This window comes from Cebus imitator, unplaced genomic scaffold (assembly GCF_001604975.1).
Source record: "Cebus imitator isolate Cc_AM_T3 unplaced genomic scaffold, Cebus_imitator-1.0 Scaffold15, whole genome shotgun sequence".
NCBI lineage: Eukaryota > Metazoa > Chordata > Mammalia > Primates > Cebidae > Cebus > Cebus imitator.
This window is the reverse complement of record NW_016107330.1, coordinates 6,178,416-6,192,680: the sequence shown is the minus strand read 5'-3', so window position 1 is coordinate 6,192,680 and position 14,265 is coordinate 6,178,416. Positions and strand designations below refer to the sequence as shown.

Here is a 14,265-nt window from a genome sequence, read left to right as displayed (position 1 = left end):
TTTTTTTGAAACAGAGTCACCTAGGCTGACAGAGTCTCCCTGAAGTGCAGTGGTGCGATCTCAGCTCATTGCAACTTTTGCCTCCCAGGTTCAAGCAATTCTCATGTCTCAGCCTCCTGAGTAGTTGGGATTACAGGTACACACCACCACGCCTGGCTAATGTTTTTGTATTTTTAGTAGAGACATGGTTTTGGTCTCACCATGTTGGCCAGGCTGGTCTTGAACTCCTGACCTCAGGCGATCTCACCTCAGCCTCCCAAAGTGCTGGGATTACAGGGGTGAGCCACTGTGCCTGGCCCTTCCTTTGCCCATTTTTGAATCAGAATATTTGATTTTTGTTGTTGTTGAGTTTTAGGAATCCTCTAATCTCAATATTAATCCTTTATCAGACACGTGATTTGCAAATATTTTCATTCTGCAGGCTGCCTTTCTACTCTGTTGATACTGTCTTTTTTTATTTTTTAAATTTCTGAAAACAGACGATATTGTCTTTTTTTTTTTTAAAGACAGAGGCTCAGACACCCAGGTTGAAGTGCGCTAGTGTGATCTTGGCTCATTGTAACCTCTACCTCCCAGGTTCAAGCAATATTCTCTGCCTCCCAGCTTCAAGCAATTTCCCTGCCTCAGCCTCCCAAGTAGCTGGGATTATAGGCGTGCACCACCACACCCGGGTAATTTTGTATTTTTAGTAGAGATCGGGTTTCACCATGTTGGCCAGGCTGGTCTTGAACTCCTGACCTCAGGTGATCTGCCCACCTCAGCCTCCCAAAGTGCTGGGATTATAGATTTGAGCCACCATGCCCAGCTCTTTTTCTTTTTTGAGACTGGGTCTGTCTTTTTTGCTCTGTCACCCAGGCTGTAGTGCAGTGGTGCGATCACAGCTCACTGCAGCCTCAATTGCTTGGACTCAAGTGGTTCTCCCACCTCAGGCTCACCAGTTGCTGAGACTAAAAGCACATGCCACCACACCTGGGTAATTTTTTAAAATTATATTTAGAGATGAGGTTTTGCTGGTCTGGAACTCCTGAGCTCAAGGAATCCTCCTGCCTCAGCCTCCCAAAGTGTTGGGATTACAGGTGTGAGCCATGGCATCCAGCCTTCTTTAATTTCTATCAGCAACGTTTTGTAGTTTTCATTGTACAAGTCTTTCATCTTGGTTAAGTTAATTTCTAACTATTTTATTATTTTTGATGCTATTGTCAATGGAATCACTTTTGTAATTTTTTTCTGATTGTTCATTGTTAGTGTACAGAAATGCAAGTTTTTTGTGGATGGCTTTGTATCCTGCTATTTTGCTAATTTTATTTGTTCTAATAGTGTTTTGTATAATCTTTAGGATTTTCTACATATAAAATCATACCATCTGTGAGTAGAGATAATTTTACTTCTTTTTTTCCAGTGTGAATGTCTTTTATTTCTTTTTTTGCCTCCTTGCTCTATTTGAATAGAAATGGCAAGAGCAGGAATTCTTGCCTTCTTCCTGATCTTATAGGAAAAGGTTTCATTCTTTCACCATTGAGTATATAGTGTTTGCTGTGGGTTTTTCATATCTGGCTTTTATTATGTTGAGGTAGTTTCCTTCTATTCCGAGTTCGTTGACTGTTTTTATCATGAAAGGTTGTTGAGCCGGGCGCGGTGGCTCAAGCCTGTAATCCCAGCACTTTGGGAGGCCGAGGCGGGTGGATCACGAGGTCAAGAGATCGAGACCATCCTGGTCAACATGGTGAAACCCCGTCTCTACTAAAAATACAAAACATTAGCTAGGCATGGTGGCGCGTGCCTGTAATCCCAGCTACTCAGGAGGTTGAGGCAGGAGAATTGCCTGAACCCGGGAGGCGGAGGTTGCGGTGAGCCGAGATCGCGCCATTGCACTCCAGTCTGGGTAACAAGAGTGAAACTCCATCTCAAAAAAAAAAAAAAAAAGAAAGGTTGTTGAATCTTGTCTCACGCATTTTCCGCATCAATTAAGATGATGTAAGGTTTTTTTCATTCTCTTATGAACCCCCAAAAATCTGAGACAGGTCTCAGTCATTTTAGGAAGTTTATTTTGCCAAAGTTAAGGACGTGTGCCTGGGAGACAGGTCTATGCCTTTCTCCGAACCTGATTTTTAGGGTTCCAAATTTAAAGGGGAAAGGGTGGGATATTGAAAAGTACACAATTTTCATGTAAGAGCAGGGTAGGGGGAAAATAGTCATTCATGCCTTCGTCTGGCTCAGTGAATTTGCATTTTTACGTGAGGTAATGTAGGTCGGCCGGGCGCGGTCGCTCATGCCTGTAATCCTAGCACTTTGGGAGGCCGAGGTGGGTGGATCACCTGAGGTCAGGAGTTCAAGACCAGCCTGGCCATCATGGTGAAACCCCATCTTTGGAAAAAAAAAAAAAGAGGTAATGTAGGGCAAGGGAGGATAAGATAACAAAGACAAATGGGGCAGGGGAACAATTGAATATGCATTTGTGCCAGGTGGGCAGAGGGGTGATGCCTCTGTAAAGATAAGCTATCAATTTACATTGCCATGATGAATTTTATCAGACATGCCTTAGGGTAAATGTCTTCGAGCTCACCAGGAATTTTCTTGTGGGCAACATATGAGGGAGGTGTGTAGCTGTTCATCTCGTAGCCATCTCATTTAGGAACCAAAATGGGGAGGCAGGTTTGCGCGACCCAGTTCCCAGCTTGACTTTTCCGTTTGGCTTAATGAGTTTGGGGTCCCAAGATTTCTTTTCCTTTCACACTGTGGTTAATGTAGTATATTACACTGACTTTCATATGCTGAACCATCCGTGTCTGTGTATTTCAATGACAAGGAGTGTTTGTTTCTGCTTCCTGCAGAGCAGAAAGACCATGGGTTTGAGGTGGCCTCCACTTCCCCTGAAGAGGAATCCCCTGGCAGTAACCCCGAGTCAGATGCCACCCCATTCCAGGAAGATGCGTGGACCTTTGACCAGGTGGATGCCGTATCTAGTTTGCCCACACCCAGTGACATCTTTGTGTCCTACTCTACTTTCCCAGGTGAGCCTATCAGAAGGGCTCATCCTCGCAGCCAGTGGTTCTTCCCATCTGCCCTAGAGGCAACTGTGTGGTGAAACAAAAGACCGGGTATGAGTTCTGGTTCTGTCTCTTGCCCCTCTGTGACCCTGAGCAAGTTACTTCTCTGTGAGCCTCGGCTCAGGCTGAGCGGGCAAGGGTGTGCGCTGCAAGGAGGCCGGCACCCTTGGATTCCTGTGCTCACTTACCTGTCCTCCGCCTGCCCCTGCCTCAGCCTTCGTATCTTTAGCATGGGAATAGGAATTGTGCCTCAGGGGTTGCCGTGGGGATTAAAGGTGGCTGGCATGTCACTGAGCACCGTGCCTGGCGTGTATGGGTGCAGCAGGTGATAGTTTCCTTCCTTTTTTTTTTTTTGAGATGGAGTATTGCTCTGTCACCCAGACTGGAGTGCAGTGGCATGATCTCAGCTCACTGCAGCCTCCACCTCCTGCGTTCAAGTGATTCTCCTGCCTCAGCTTCCTGTTTAGCTGGGATTATAGGTGTGCACCACCATGCCTGGCTAATTTTTGTATTTTTAGTAGAGATGGGGTTTCACCATGTTGGCCAGGCTAGTCTTGAACTCTCCTGACCTCAAGTGATCCGCCCACCTCGGCCTCCCAAAGTGCTGGGATTACAGGTGTGAGCCACTGTGCCTGGCAGTTTCCTTCCTTTCTTATCCTTTGGATGAGTCACTTGACTTTTCTAAGCCTTGGTTTCCTTGCTGGGAAAACGGGAATCATAGTCAGAGTCAGGAGATGGTCATGAGGGTGAAATAAGATCACAATTAGGGCAGCGCCTCAGGGACCAGGCTGTTCTTGCTGGATGTGTGCATGAGTCAAGGTCTGGAGGGCGCCCGAGCCGCATGCCTGGCCGGGGGTGGCTCTCCAGCAGTGTTCAGCCCTCCTCCTTCCAAAGGTTTTGTCTCCTGGAGGGAGCCCAAGAGAGGTTCCTGGTATGTGGAGACCCTGGACGACATCTTTGAGCACTGGGCTCACTCTGAAGACCTGCAGTCCCTGCTGCTCAGGGTGAGTGCTGCCTTCCTCTGCAAAGGAGAGGGGAGGCTGCTGAGGGGCAGCGTATCCTCCTGGGGCTGGGGATTCGGGGGTGAGCAGGGCAGGCCCAAACCAAGGGTAAAAGGTAGTAGACTCCTGCCTCTCAGCCTTGGCTTGCCACGAGAGTCGTCGCTTCTATGTCTCTTTATGAGAGGCATTCCTGCCTGTGGTGACATCTGCCCTTCATTCAAAGAGCTGCCTTCCTTGCCTTCTCCAGAGTCCGCAGGTTGACACCTCCTGCTCCTCCGCTGATGGAGCTGGTCCTCGGTGCTGGCACTATGGCTCTGTCCAGACCCTGAAGGCGGGTCATGGGCCCCTCCCCACACCCTGTAGCACAGTCTTCTACTCTTGACCCTCACGCATTGTGAACCCCTCCTCGCACATCCCCTTGTCAGGAGGCCCCAGTGACGAAACAGACAGGGAAGGGTGGCCTGAGGGTGAAAGTACTCCATGGAAACCCCACTCAGGCAGTTGCTTCTTCGGAGGGTTGCATAGCCTGTGGCTGCCTTGGGGAAGCAGCGTGTGTGGGCCTCTCCTGCTCTGCTCAGGTATTCATGCCATGGGGAGGCGCTGCAGGGCTGGGGCCACGCCTTGCTCCTACGGGAGGATTTGGCCCTGTGCTTTGCTGAGCAGTAGGAGGAGAAGACAAGTAGGCTGTGGGTGGCCCCTGGCACAGCTCCCAGCCACTGGGTGCCACGGCCTTGGGCAAGGGAGTCTGGGATAGCCTGGGGCCTTGCAGCATGGGGTGGGGACAATCAGTGCTAATAAGCAGTGCTTTCAGCTCTTGGTTCTGATCCCTTCATTTTTTTTCTTGCAGATAATTTCAGTCTGACCTGAACTTTATGAATTTAGAAATTTTGAATTTTGAGTTTTTTAAAGTTACAGTCGAGGTGCTTGTTCTTGAAGTCCCCCTGCTCAAAGAGGCTACAGTTTGAGCTTTTTTTTTTTTTTTTTTTTTTTTTTTGAGATGGAGTCTTGCTCTGTCCACCCAGGCTGGAGTGCAGTGGCATGATCTCAGCTCACTGCAACCTCCACCTCCCACCCAGGTTCAAGCGATTCTCTTGCCTCAGCCTCCTGTGTACTTGGGCCTACAGGCCCGTACCACCTTGCCCAGCTGATTTTTGTATTTTTAGTAGAGACAGGGTTTCACCATATTGGTCAGGCTGGTGTCAAACTCCTGACCTTGTGATCCACCTGCCTTGGCCTCCCAAAGTGCTGGGATTACAGGAGTGAGCCCCCGTGCCCAGCCCTTTTGTTTTATTTTGTTTTGAGGTGAAGTCTCACTCTTTCATCAGGGCTGGAGCAGTGGCATGATCTCAGCTCACTTCAACCTCCACCTCCCGGGTTCAAGCAATTCTGCCTCAGCCTCCTGAGTAGCTGGGATTACAGGCTTCCGCCACTATGCCCAGCTTATTTTTGGTATTTTTAGTACAGACGGGGTTTCATCATGTTGGCTAGGCTGGTCTCGAACTCCTGACCTCATGATTTGCCCACCTTGGCCTCCCAAAGTGCTGGGATTACAGATGTGAGCCACTGCACCTGGCCTGAGTTGTTTTTAAGGTGTGGATTGAATGGACATTCCCCCCAGCCCCTCTTGAATTCTTCCTTCAGTCCAGAGAACTGAACTCACAGACCTCTCCATGGTCATGTCTTACAGGTCGCTAATGCTGTTTCGGGGAAAGGGATTTATAAACAGATGCCTGGTTTCTTTAATTTCCTCCGGAAAAAACTTTTCTTTAAAACGTCATAAGGCCAGAGTCCTTCACCCTGCCTTTTCTTGCACTCCAAAGCCCTCCTACCTTAGGCCTGCAAGCGGCTGAGACCTGGACCTTTCCCGCAACTCAAGGGCTTTGCGGCCGGCACAGGGTCTGCTCTCTCTGCCAGTGACAGGCAGGCTCTTAGCAGCTTCCAGATTGGCGACAAGTGCTGAACAGTGGAGGAAGAGGGACAGATGAATGCTATGGATTGCATGTGGCCTCTTGAGCAGTGGCTGGTCTGGGGATAGTGACTGTGTCCTCTGTTCTCTGTAGAACAGGGATTAACCTCTGCGCTACTGACATGTGGGGCCAGGTCATCCTTTGCTGTGAGGTTGTCCTGTGTGTTGTGGGATGTTCAGCACTGTCCCTCGCCTCAATGCCAGTAACAATATCTCCCTGAGTGGTGCTCTTCAGGCGTTGCCAAATATGTGCTGGGCTATAAAACTTTCCTCACCTGGCACCCGGCACCCACTGATCTGTAGGGATTTTTGGCTACACACAAACCAGTATCTCTCATGGATCAGTGAGCTGAGGCCTACTGGAGTCTGAACAGCTGTGATCTGTGAATTCTAAATGAAGTTTTAAAAATTGTTAATTTTTCCTATATTGCATTAATCTTAAGAAATAAATCTTAGGCAAATGTGGACTCTCTTTTGCCTATTTCTTCCCTCGTTTTGCTCCAACTCTTTGTTCTTCCTTATAAAACAGACTTCTGCTTTTTAAAAAACATTTCCCCATGTTTTTTGGGGGTCTCACTGTATTGCCCAGGCTGACCTCAAACTCCTGGGCTCAAGTGATCCTCCCAAGTAGTTCTAACTACGGGCATGCATCATTGCACCCAGCCCCATTTCTCCATGTCTTATTTCACTTGATCCCTATCCCATCCCAGGAAGGCAATAAGGGTGAGAACCTTGTGCTCAGGGAGGCTAGGTCTCTTGTCCAAGGTAACAGTTATCCAGAGAAACGACCTGGCTGGAACCTGGGTCTCCTGAATCCCAGCCATGCCTCCCATGTGCCTTGCTTGCCGAAGCACCCCCTGAGTGTAGTATGACCGTGCTGTGCAATAGTGACACGTTGGGCTTCCCCAGAAGGCCCCACCCTGAGGTCTTTTAAGCTATCCTTATGCCAGCCTATTTCTTGTTCTTTGGTCTTTTCTTCTTGGAGACAGGGTCTCACTCTGTCATGCAGGCTGGAGTGCAATGATGCAATCCGGGCTTACTTCAGTCTCCTGAGCCCAAGCGATCCTCCCACCTCAGCCTCCTGAGTATCTGGGACTACAGGTGTGCACCACCTCACCCAGTTAATTTTTGTACTTTTAGTACAGACAGGGTTATGTCATGTTACTCAGGCTGGTCTTGAACTCCTGAACCTAAGATCTGCCTGCCTTAGCCTCCCAGAGTGCAGGGATTACAGGCTTGAGCCATTGCACCTGACCTATTTCTGGTTTTTAGGGCCCTGGATGTTAGGGTGAATTGCTAAATGAATAATGATGATAATAAAATTCTCATCAAGGTGTGATTTGCATAGTTGTCACTTTATATGATACTGTTTTCCTTCTGTGATGTTTCCAAGTCTGAAATAGTCCCAGGGACTTCTTTTGATTAGTTATTTGCAATCACCTGCAGGATACAAACAAGAAGATCGTCAGGTTCACCTAGCCACAGAGCTGTGAGGCTGTTCCCATCTTTATCCTCCTGGCTAAGCTATTCACATGAGTCACAGGCAGCCCACACTGCAGTAGCTCCTGCCGGAGGAGTTCTGATGATGTTTCGGAAAAAAAGACGTGATCACAGCTTTTCGTTGAACTGTTAGAATCTTCCTGTAAAGGGGGCCTTAGACAGGTGTGGCCTTCAGGGTAGGGGCCTTTGAACCCCTAAAAATTACATGCCAAATGTGTGGATGGCATATATTTAGATTTCATTTGTTTCTCAAATCAAAACTGCTGTTTGCAAGGCAGTTATGCGCTGTGGTTGGGGCTATAACTATTTCCAGAGGCTGTTGATCTGTGTCTTTTTTTTTTTTTTTTTTTTTGAGGATGGAGTCTTGCTCTGTTGCCCAGGCTGAAGTGCAGTGGCTTGATCGCAGCTCACAGCAATCTCTGCCTCCCAGGTTCAAGTGATTCTCCTGCGTCAGCCTCCCAAGTATCTGAGATTACAGGCGCACACCACCATGCCTGGCTGATTTTTTTTGCATTTTTAGGGGTTTTCCCATGTTGGCCAGGCTGGTCTCAAACTGCTGACCTCAAGTGATCCACTCTCCTCAGCTTCCCAAAGTGCTGGGATTACAGGCATGAGCCACAGCGCCTGGCCTGTTAAACATTTTAGTTTGCCAATTTCATGATTCAGTGCTGTGAACTGCAGGAGATCCAGCTGCTACAGCATAAATACTTAGACCAGTGTGCAAGAATTATGTCCAAAGATGTTCACTGCACAATGTAAGAGTGAAAAACAGGAAACACGAAGGCTTCATTAATTATATTCAAACTATGGAATACTGTTTAGCTGTTCAGAAGAATAACACGAATGTACTGACATGTAAGATGTGATAATGTGTTAAGGGAAAAAAAGCTGCAGAACAGTTTAAAGACTCAGATCTCAAGTTTTGGTTAAAAGACAGTGTATATCTATATATAGATAGATATGCACATAAAGTTGAGAAGACCACACACTGAGCTGTTAACAATGATTGGCGGGGCACAGTGGCTCATGCTTATAATTCCAGCACTTCGGGAGGCTGAGGCAGGCGGATCACCTGAGGTCAGGAGTTCGAGACAAGCCCAGGCTAACATGGTGAAACCCTGTCTCTTCTAAAAATACAAAAATTAGCTGGACGTGGTGGTGCGTGCCTGTAATCCCAGCTACTCGGGTGGCTGAGGCAGGAGAATCACTTGAACCCGAGAGGTGGAGGTTGCAGTGAGCCAAGCTCGAGCCACTGCACTCCAGCCTGGCAACAGAATGAGACTCTGAAAAAAAAACCCCAAAACAATGATTACCTCTGGAGAGTGGGATTGGAGATGTAAAATGAGGGGAGACTTCCACTTTTTTTACTTGATACACTCTTATATTCTTTTAATATTTTTACAAAGAGTATGTGTTACCTTGTGGGAAAAAAAAGCCAAGGATTGCTGAAGGTTCATGTGTGGCTGTCATTCAATGGACATTTGTTGAAAGGACGAGTGCCCCGGGCCACCTGTCTCCTCTGCTTCTCTGCCCTTATCTTTTGTTGGCACTTCCTGACCTTGGCTTGTCACCTGTCTGGGTTTATCCAGGCAGGTACTCTCAGGCACCCCCAGGGCTCTAGTGGTATGTGACTCCAGGCTGCACACAGTGTGTCCCTGGGTTGGGGCCACTGCAAGATTTCACTAGCCCCTCTGCAGCTGCCAGGGGCAGCCCCCACCCAAGGACAGCTGGTTGCTTGGCTCTCCCACTTCTGAAACCCATTACCAGGCATCTGTGCCTGTCCCGACTGCTCTCCCAGGAACACAGGGCCTCTGCCCAGCTGCCTTGCGAGGCATGCTGCCCCACGGATCCCTGCTACCATCTGGCCATGCTTTGGGATCTGGCCTGCTCTGTTGGGCTTGTGTCTGTTGCTGGGAACAGCTGATGCTGTGAACAGCTGAGGCTGGGACAACAAATTGGGACAATTGTCCCTGCCCCTGCTTCAGGTCCCCAGGGTGCTGCCAGGACCAGCTGGACAGTGACTCCTACAGCAGCTGGGGCTGGAAAAGGGTCTTAGGATTTGGCTGGGAAAGGCCCCTAAGCAGCCTTTCGCCCAGTCTCAGGCCAGGCTCCTTTGACATGCGGGTGGTACCAATTCATATCTCTCTCTCTCTCTCTCTCTCTCTCCATATATATATATATATGGCACCAATTAATGACTAATGGCTACTGTCTTTTTGATTTTCCAATTTTCTCCAACAAACTTTTTTGGATTCTCTGTCTGTGACCACTTGATGGCAAAAAGATGCCAGCAGACAGACAAATGAACAAGGAGCTGGCAAGAATCAATGGGAAAACTTGAAAGCGGCCACCTGCTTATTTTGACAATTTCGTTTTCCTCCTGTGACCACATGCTCATGGCTGCAGTTTCATATTTGGTTTTATAAGTGTCAGATTAATTCAGTTTGACACTTCTCTGCAAATTAAACTTAGTGAAGTCAGATGCCAGCTTTCCCCTTCTTTGGGGTCTCTGCCACAAATACCGCAACTCCCATTTGTTCTAGCGCCTAAAAATGTTGAGGAGTCCTGGTCTAGTTCAAGTCCCATTTTACAGGAGAGCAAACCGAGGTAGTCCATAATCAGCACAGAGGGTCCTCTTCCCTCCCAGCATCCCTTACCAGGCATGGTGGTTCCTCTGCCCTCTCCCGGGCACCCCTTTCTTGTGACAGGGTTTCCTGTTCTGGCTGCTTTCACCTACTGCTGCGTGTATGCATGGCTGCTCCTTAATATTGATGCCAGCTATTACTGTCATTATTTTCAGAGACAGAGTCTTGCTATGCCGCCCAGGCTAGAGTGGTGTGACCTTGATTCACTGTAATCTTGGCCTCGGGGGCCCAAGCGATCCTTCCACCCAAGCCTCCCAAGTAGCTGAGACTACAGGCACACACTACCATGCCTGGCTTATTTTTATTTTTGAGATGGAGTTTTGCTCTTGTTGCACAGGCTGGAGTGCAGTGGTGCGATCTCGGCTCACTGCAACCTCTGCCTCTGGGTTCAAGCAATTCTCCTGCCTCAGCCTCCTGGGTAGCTGGGATTACAGGCATGCACCACCACACCAGCTAATTTTGTATTTTTAGTAGAGACAGGGTTTCTCCATGTTGGTCAGGCTGGTCTCGAACTCCCAACCTCAGGTGATCTGCCCACCTTGGCCTCCCAAAGTGCTGGGATTACAGGGGTGAGTCACTGCACCCAGCCATGTCTGACTAACTTGAAAATTTTTTTTTGTTAAGACAGAGTCTTGCCATGTTGCCCAGGCTGGTCTTGAACTCCTGGGCTCAAGCAATCTTCCCTCCTTGGCCTCCCAAAGTACTGTGATTACAGGTGTGAGCCACGGCACCTGGACTTTTGTTTTTAATAAATAATTTTAATGCTTATTGTTGTAAACAAATGTGTGTTCATTGTTAAAAAAAAAAAATGAGTTAGTGTGGAAGCTCAGAGGAGACAACTCTTTGAGTTTACATTTATAAGAATGGGGGACCAACTCAGCTTTATTTGCCTGGGATGGTCCCAGTGTAAAACAGGTAGCCCTACATCCTGGAAAACCTCTCAGCCCTGGGCAAACTGGGATGGTTGGTCACCTTACAGAATAGCTGGAGGACCCTCCAGGGAGGAAGTTCCATAATTAATACTATGGGGGGTGGGTCTCAAAGTATCAGGTTTGGGACTTTGCAGATAAACATAACCATTTATAGCACTGGATGGTAGAGTCTGGGCCACATACAGATGTACAAAAATAAAATCACCATTTCTATGGAAGCCACTCATTTCTTTTTAAACGGAGTTTTACTTTTCTTGCTCAGGCTGGAGTGCAGTGGTGCAATCTCGGCTCACTGCTACCTGCCACCTCCATCTCCCAGGTTCAAGGGATTCTCCTGCGTCAGCCTCCTAAGTAGCTGGGATTACAGGTGTGCACTACCATGCCTGGCTAATTTTTTTTTGTATTTTTTAAGTAGAGATGGAGTTTTGCCATCTTGGCCAGGCTGGTCTCGAACTCCTGACCTCAGCTGATCTGCCCACCTCAGGATCCCGAAGTGTTGGAATTACAGGCATGAGCTACCATGCCCGGGCTGAAACCCACTCTTAATCCCTGAGGAGTGTCCAAACTCTTTGGACAAGGCCACCCTTTATGTTGCTTTTCATTCAGTTTTACCACATAGAAATTTTGCGGACCCATGCGAGGGCCCAGCAGTTGCCAAGGTCTGCAGCCTCCTCCAAGGGGTTCCCATCTAGCTCTCAAGAGGAAGGAGGCGGTTCTCAGTCACCAGGTGGGCATGGCACTCACGAGGCCGGGAGTGCAGGGCAGTGCCCTGGGGCTCAGGGCTGGTCCGGTTCTTACCGAATTGATCCAGTCAATGTAGTTGGAGACCCGCGTGAAGACGGAGGGCTTGTGGTAGTAGTTGCAGCCGAGGGAGGACCCGAAGCTGACGATGCCGTGCACCTCCCAATGGCCGTCAGCCACACGGCAGTTCAGCGGCCCGCCGGAGTCTCCCTGAGGAAGGCCAGAATTGTAGGGGGGTAAAGGGAGAGGAAGGAACTGTCCATTGGAACCACAGATCTCCATGCATTTCTTTCTTTTTTTGAGGCAGAGACTCGCTCTGTCACCAGGCTGGAATGCAGTGGCGCGATCTTGGCTCACTGCAACCTCTGCCTCCCGGGTTCAAGTGATTCCCCAGCCTCAGCCTCCTGAGTAGCTGGGATGACAGGCACATGCCACCACACTCAGCTAATTTTCATATTTTTAGTAGAGATGGGGTTTCACCATGTTGACCAGGATGGTCTCAATCTCTTGACCTCATGATCTGCCCTTCTTGGCCTCCCCAAGTGCTGGGATTACAGGCGTGAGCCACCGCGCCTGGCCTCTCCATGCATTTCTATTGTTCTGCTGCAGGTCACTGTTCTCTGAAGCCGGCCCTTGTGGTCATAGCTCAAGATGGTACCATAATTCCAACAAGAGCCAGCACTTATTCTTCCTGTGTGCCCACAGCTGAGCTAAGCATGTTCTATGGCATATCTCGTTAATCCTCACAAAATCCTATGAGGGAAATATTCGTAGCATCCCCAGGCCACTGAAGAGGAAAACCTGGAGTCCTGAGCGACTGGGACTTGCCCAAGGTTGCACAGGCAGTTTGTAAGGGAGCTGAGACCACATCCCAGAGTTAAGCTGCCAGGCTCTTCTCCATTGGCTCTGTCTTCCTGGGGGTGGGGTAGGCTATGTGGGCAGAATATATAAGGGGCACAGTGTGATCTGAAGGGTGGTGGAACTCCTTCCTGCTCCATCCCTGCTTCACTGCTAAGTCTACCACAGAGCAATTCCTTTTGGTTAAGAAAAGGCTTCCAGGAAGGCTTCCATGGCAGCTACCTGAAGGAAATACACTGGGCTATTAATGAAAGTAATTCAACAGAGACACCATGAGTCATCTTAGAAAGGCCCTAACCCAGGGAATACTTTCCTTTGGCTCCCTTCCTGCACAGAGGAAAGGATACAGAATAGCAGTCACGAGAGACCTTGATGAGACCCAGGGAAGGTCTTCCCAGCAGTGAGATGGGTCGTCACTACAAGGAGAATCTCAAAACATCTCAAAACAAAAACAAAGGCCAGGTGTTTTGTTGTTGTTGTTGTTTTTGAGTCTCGCTCTGTTACCCAGGCTGGAATGCATGCAGTGGTGCGATCTCGGCTCACTGCAACCTCCACCTCCTGTGTTCAAGTGATTCTCCTGCCTCAGCCTCCCGAGTAGCTGGGACTACAGGCACCTGCCATCACGCCTGGTTAATTTTTGTATTTTTAGTAAAGACGGGGTTTTTCACCATGTTGGCCAGGCTGGTCTCGAACTGCTGACCTCAAGTGATCCTCCCTCCTCGGCTTCCCAAAGTGCTGGGATTACAGGCATGAGCCACTGCGCCCGGCCAAAGGTCAGGTTCTATTATGTCTGGAACGTATTTCATTTCTGGGTGCTTCTGCCAGGAGGTGGGAGGATGGACCTCTGGAGGGATGGACCTCCATAGCCTTTTTCCATCCCAGCCACATTTTGTCATGGAGCAGGGTACCTGATTTTTGGTACTCACATTGCAGCTGGAGATCACGCCATCACCCCCAGCGCAGACCATATTGGTCTTCACGGTGCTGCCCCACCAGCCAGAACTGGAGCAGGTGGCATAGTCCACAACTAGCAACCGGCCCTGCTGCAGGATGTCAGGAGCAGCCCCGTTGGCTGAATGAGACCAGAGACAAAGTATTAGGGATGCAGGAACTCCCAAGAAAAAGGAAGTTGTGGACCCCTACTGGGTTTCCCTGTTACTGTCTTCCATCCATTGCAACATGGGAACAGCCATGTTTGGCTATACTGTGTCCTCACAGTTGATTGGTTCGGCAGTGAACACCTGACTCAAGCTAAGCCAATGAGCTCCCTCGCCTGGGATTTTGAGACGGGCACTAAGAAATTCCGGTTCCAGAGGAGGTAAATCTGGGAAGCTGTTGGCCATGACTGACATTTTCTTCTATGTAGAGAATGAAGTAGACCCACAAAGAAAAGAAATTCTAAGGGAGGGTCTCGAGTTTCTTGCGGGCTTTCAGACCCTGATTCTAGCCTGCTCCTGATGCCTGGCTATATCTCTGCCCTGGGGTTGAAACTTTTTTTTTTCTTTTTCAGAATTTGACCTTGTTTCAATGTTATCCAAGCGTTGAAACTTTTAAATCCTTATAACAATTCCCCCC

The 14,265-nt window shown here is 48.8% G+C and overlaps 2 protein-coding genes and 1 long non-coding RNA gene across 3 annotated transcripts in view; 2 read left to right on the top strand and 1 right to left on the bottom strand.

Annotated features, from left to right (window-relative positions):
• CASP9 (caspase 9) overlaps positions 1 to 6,481 on the top strand; it is a 27,839-nt gene extending 21,358 nt beyond the window's left edge. Inside the window, exons 7-9 of the mRNA XM_017504959.2 lie at positions 2,832 to 3,011; positions 3,942 to 4,051; positions 5,736 to 6,481. Coding sequence (XP_017360448.1) covers positions 2,832 to 3,011; positions 3,942 to 4,051; positions 5,736 to 5,828 — 383 coding nt within the window. The 3' untranslated portion in view covers positions 5,829 to 6,481. The remainder of the gene's footprint in view (positions 1 to 2,831; positions 3,012 to 3,941; positions 4,052 to 5,735) is intronic.
• Positions 1,190 to 2,520, top strand: LOC108286865. Its single transcript, XR_001818117.2, has 3 exons — positions 1,190 to 1,617; positions 1,929 to 2,239; positions 2,387 to 2,520. It is a non-coding gene; the product is annotated as an uncharacterized LOC108286865 (long non-coding RNA).
• An 867-nt stretch (positions 6,482 to 7,348) lies between the features above and the next one.
• LOC108286852 (chymotrypsin-like elastase family member 2A) overlaps positions 7,349 to 14,265 on the bottom strand; it is a 20,008-nt gene continuing 13,091 nt past the window's right edge. Inside the window, exons 6-8 of the mRNA XM_017504975.2 lie at positions 13,617 to 13,762; positions 11,890 to 12,042; positions 7,349 to 7,454 (exon numbers count right to left, since the gene is read on the bottom strand). Coding sequence (XP_017360464.1) covers positions 7,437 to 7,454; positions 11,890 to 12,042; positions 13,617 to 13,762 — 317 coding nt within the window. The 3' untranslated portion in view covers positions 7,349 to 7,436. The remainder of the gene's footprint in view (positions 7,455 to 11,889; positions 12,043 to 13,616; positions 13,763 to 14,265) is intronic.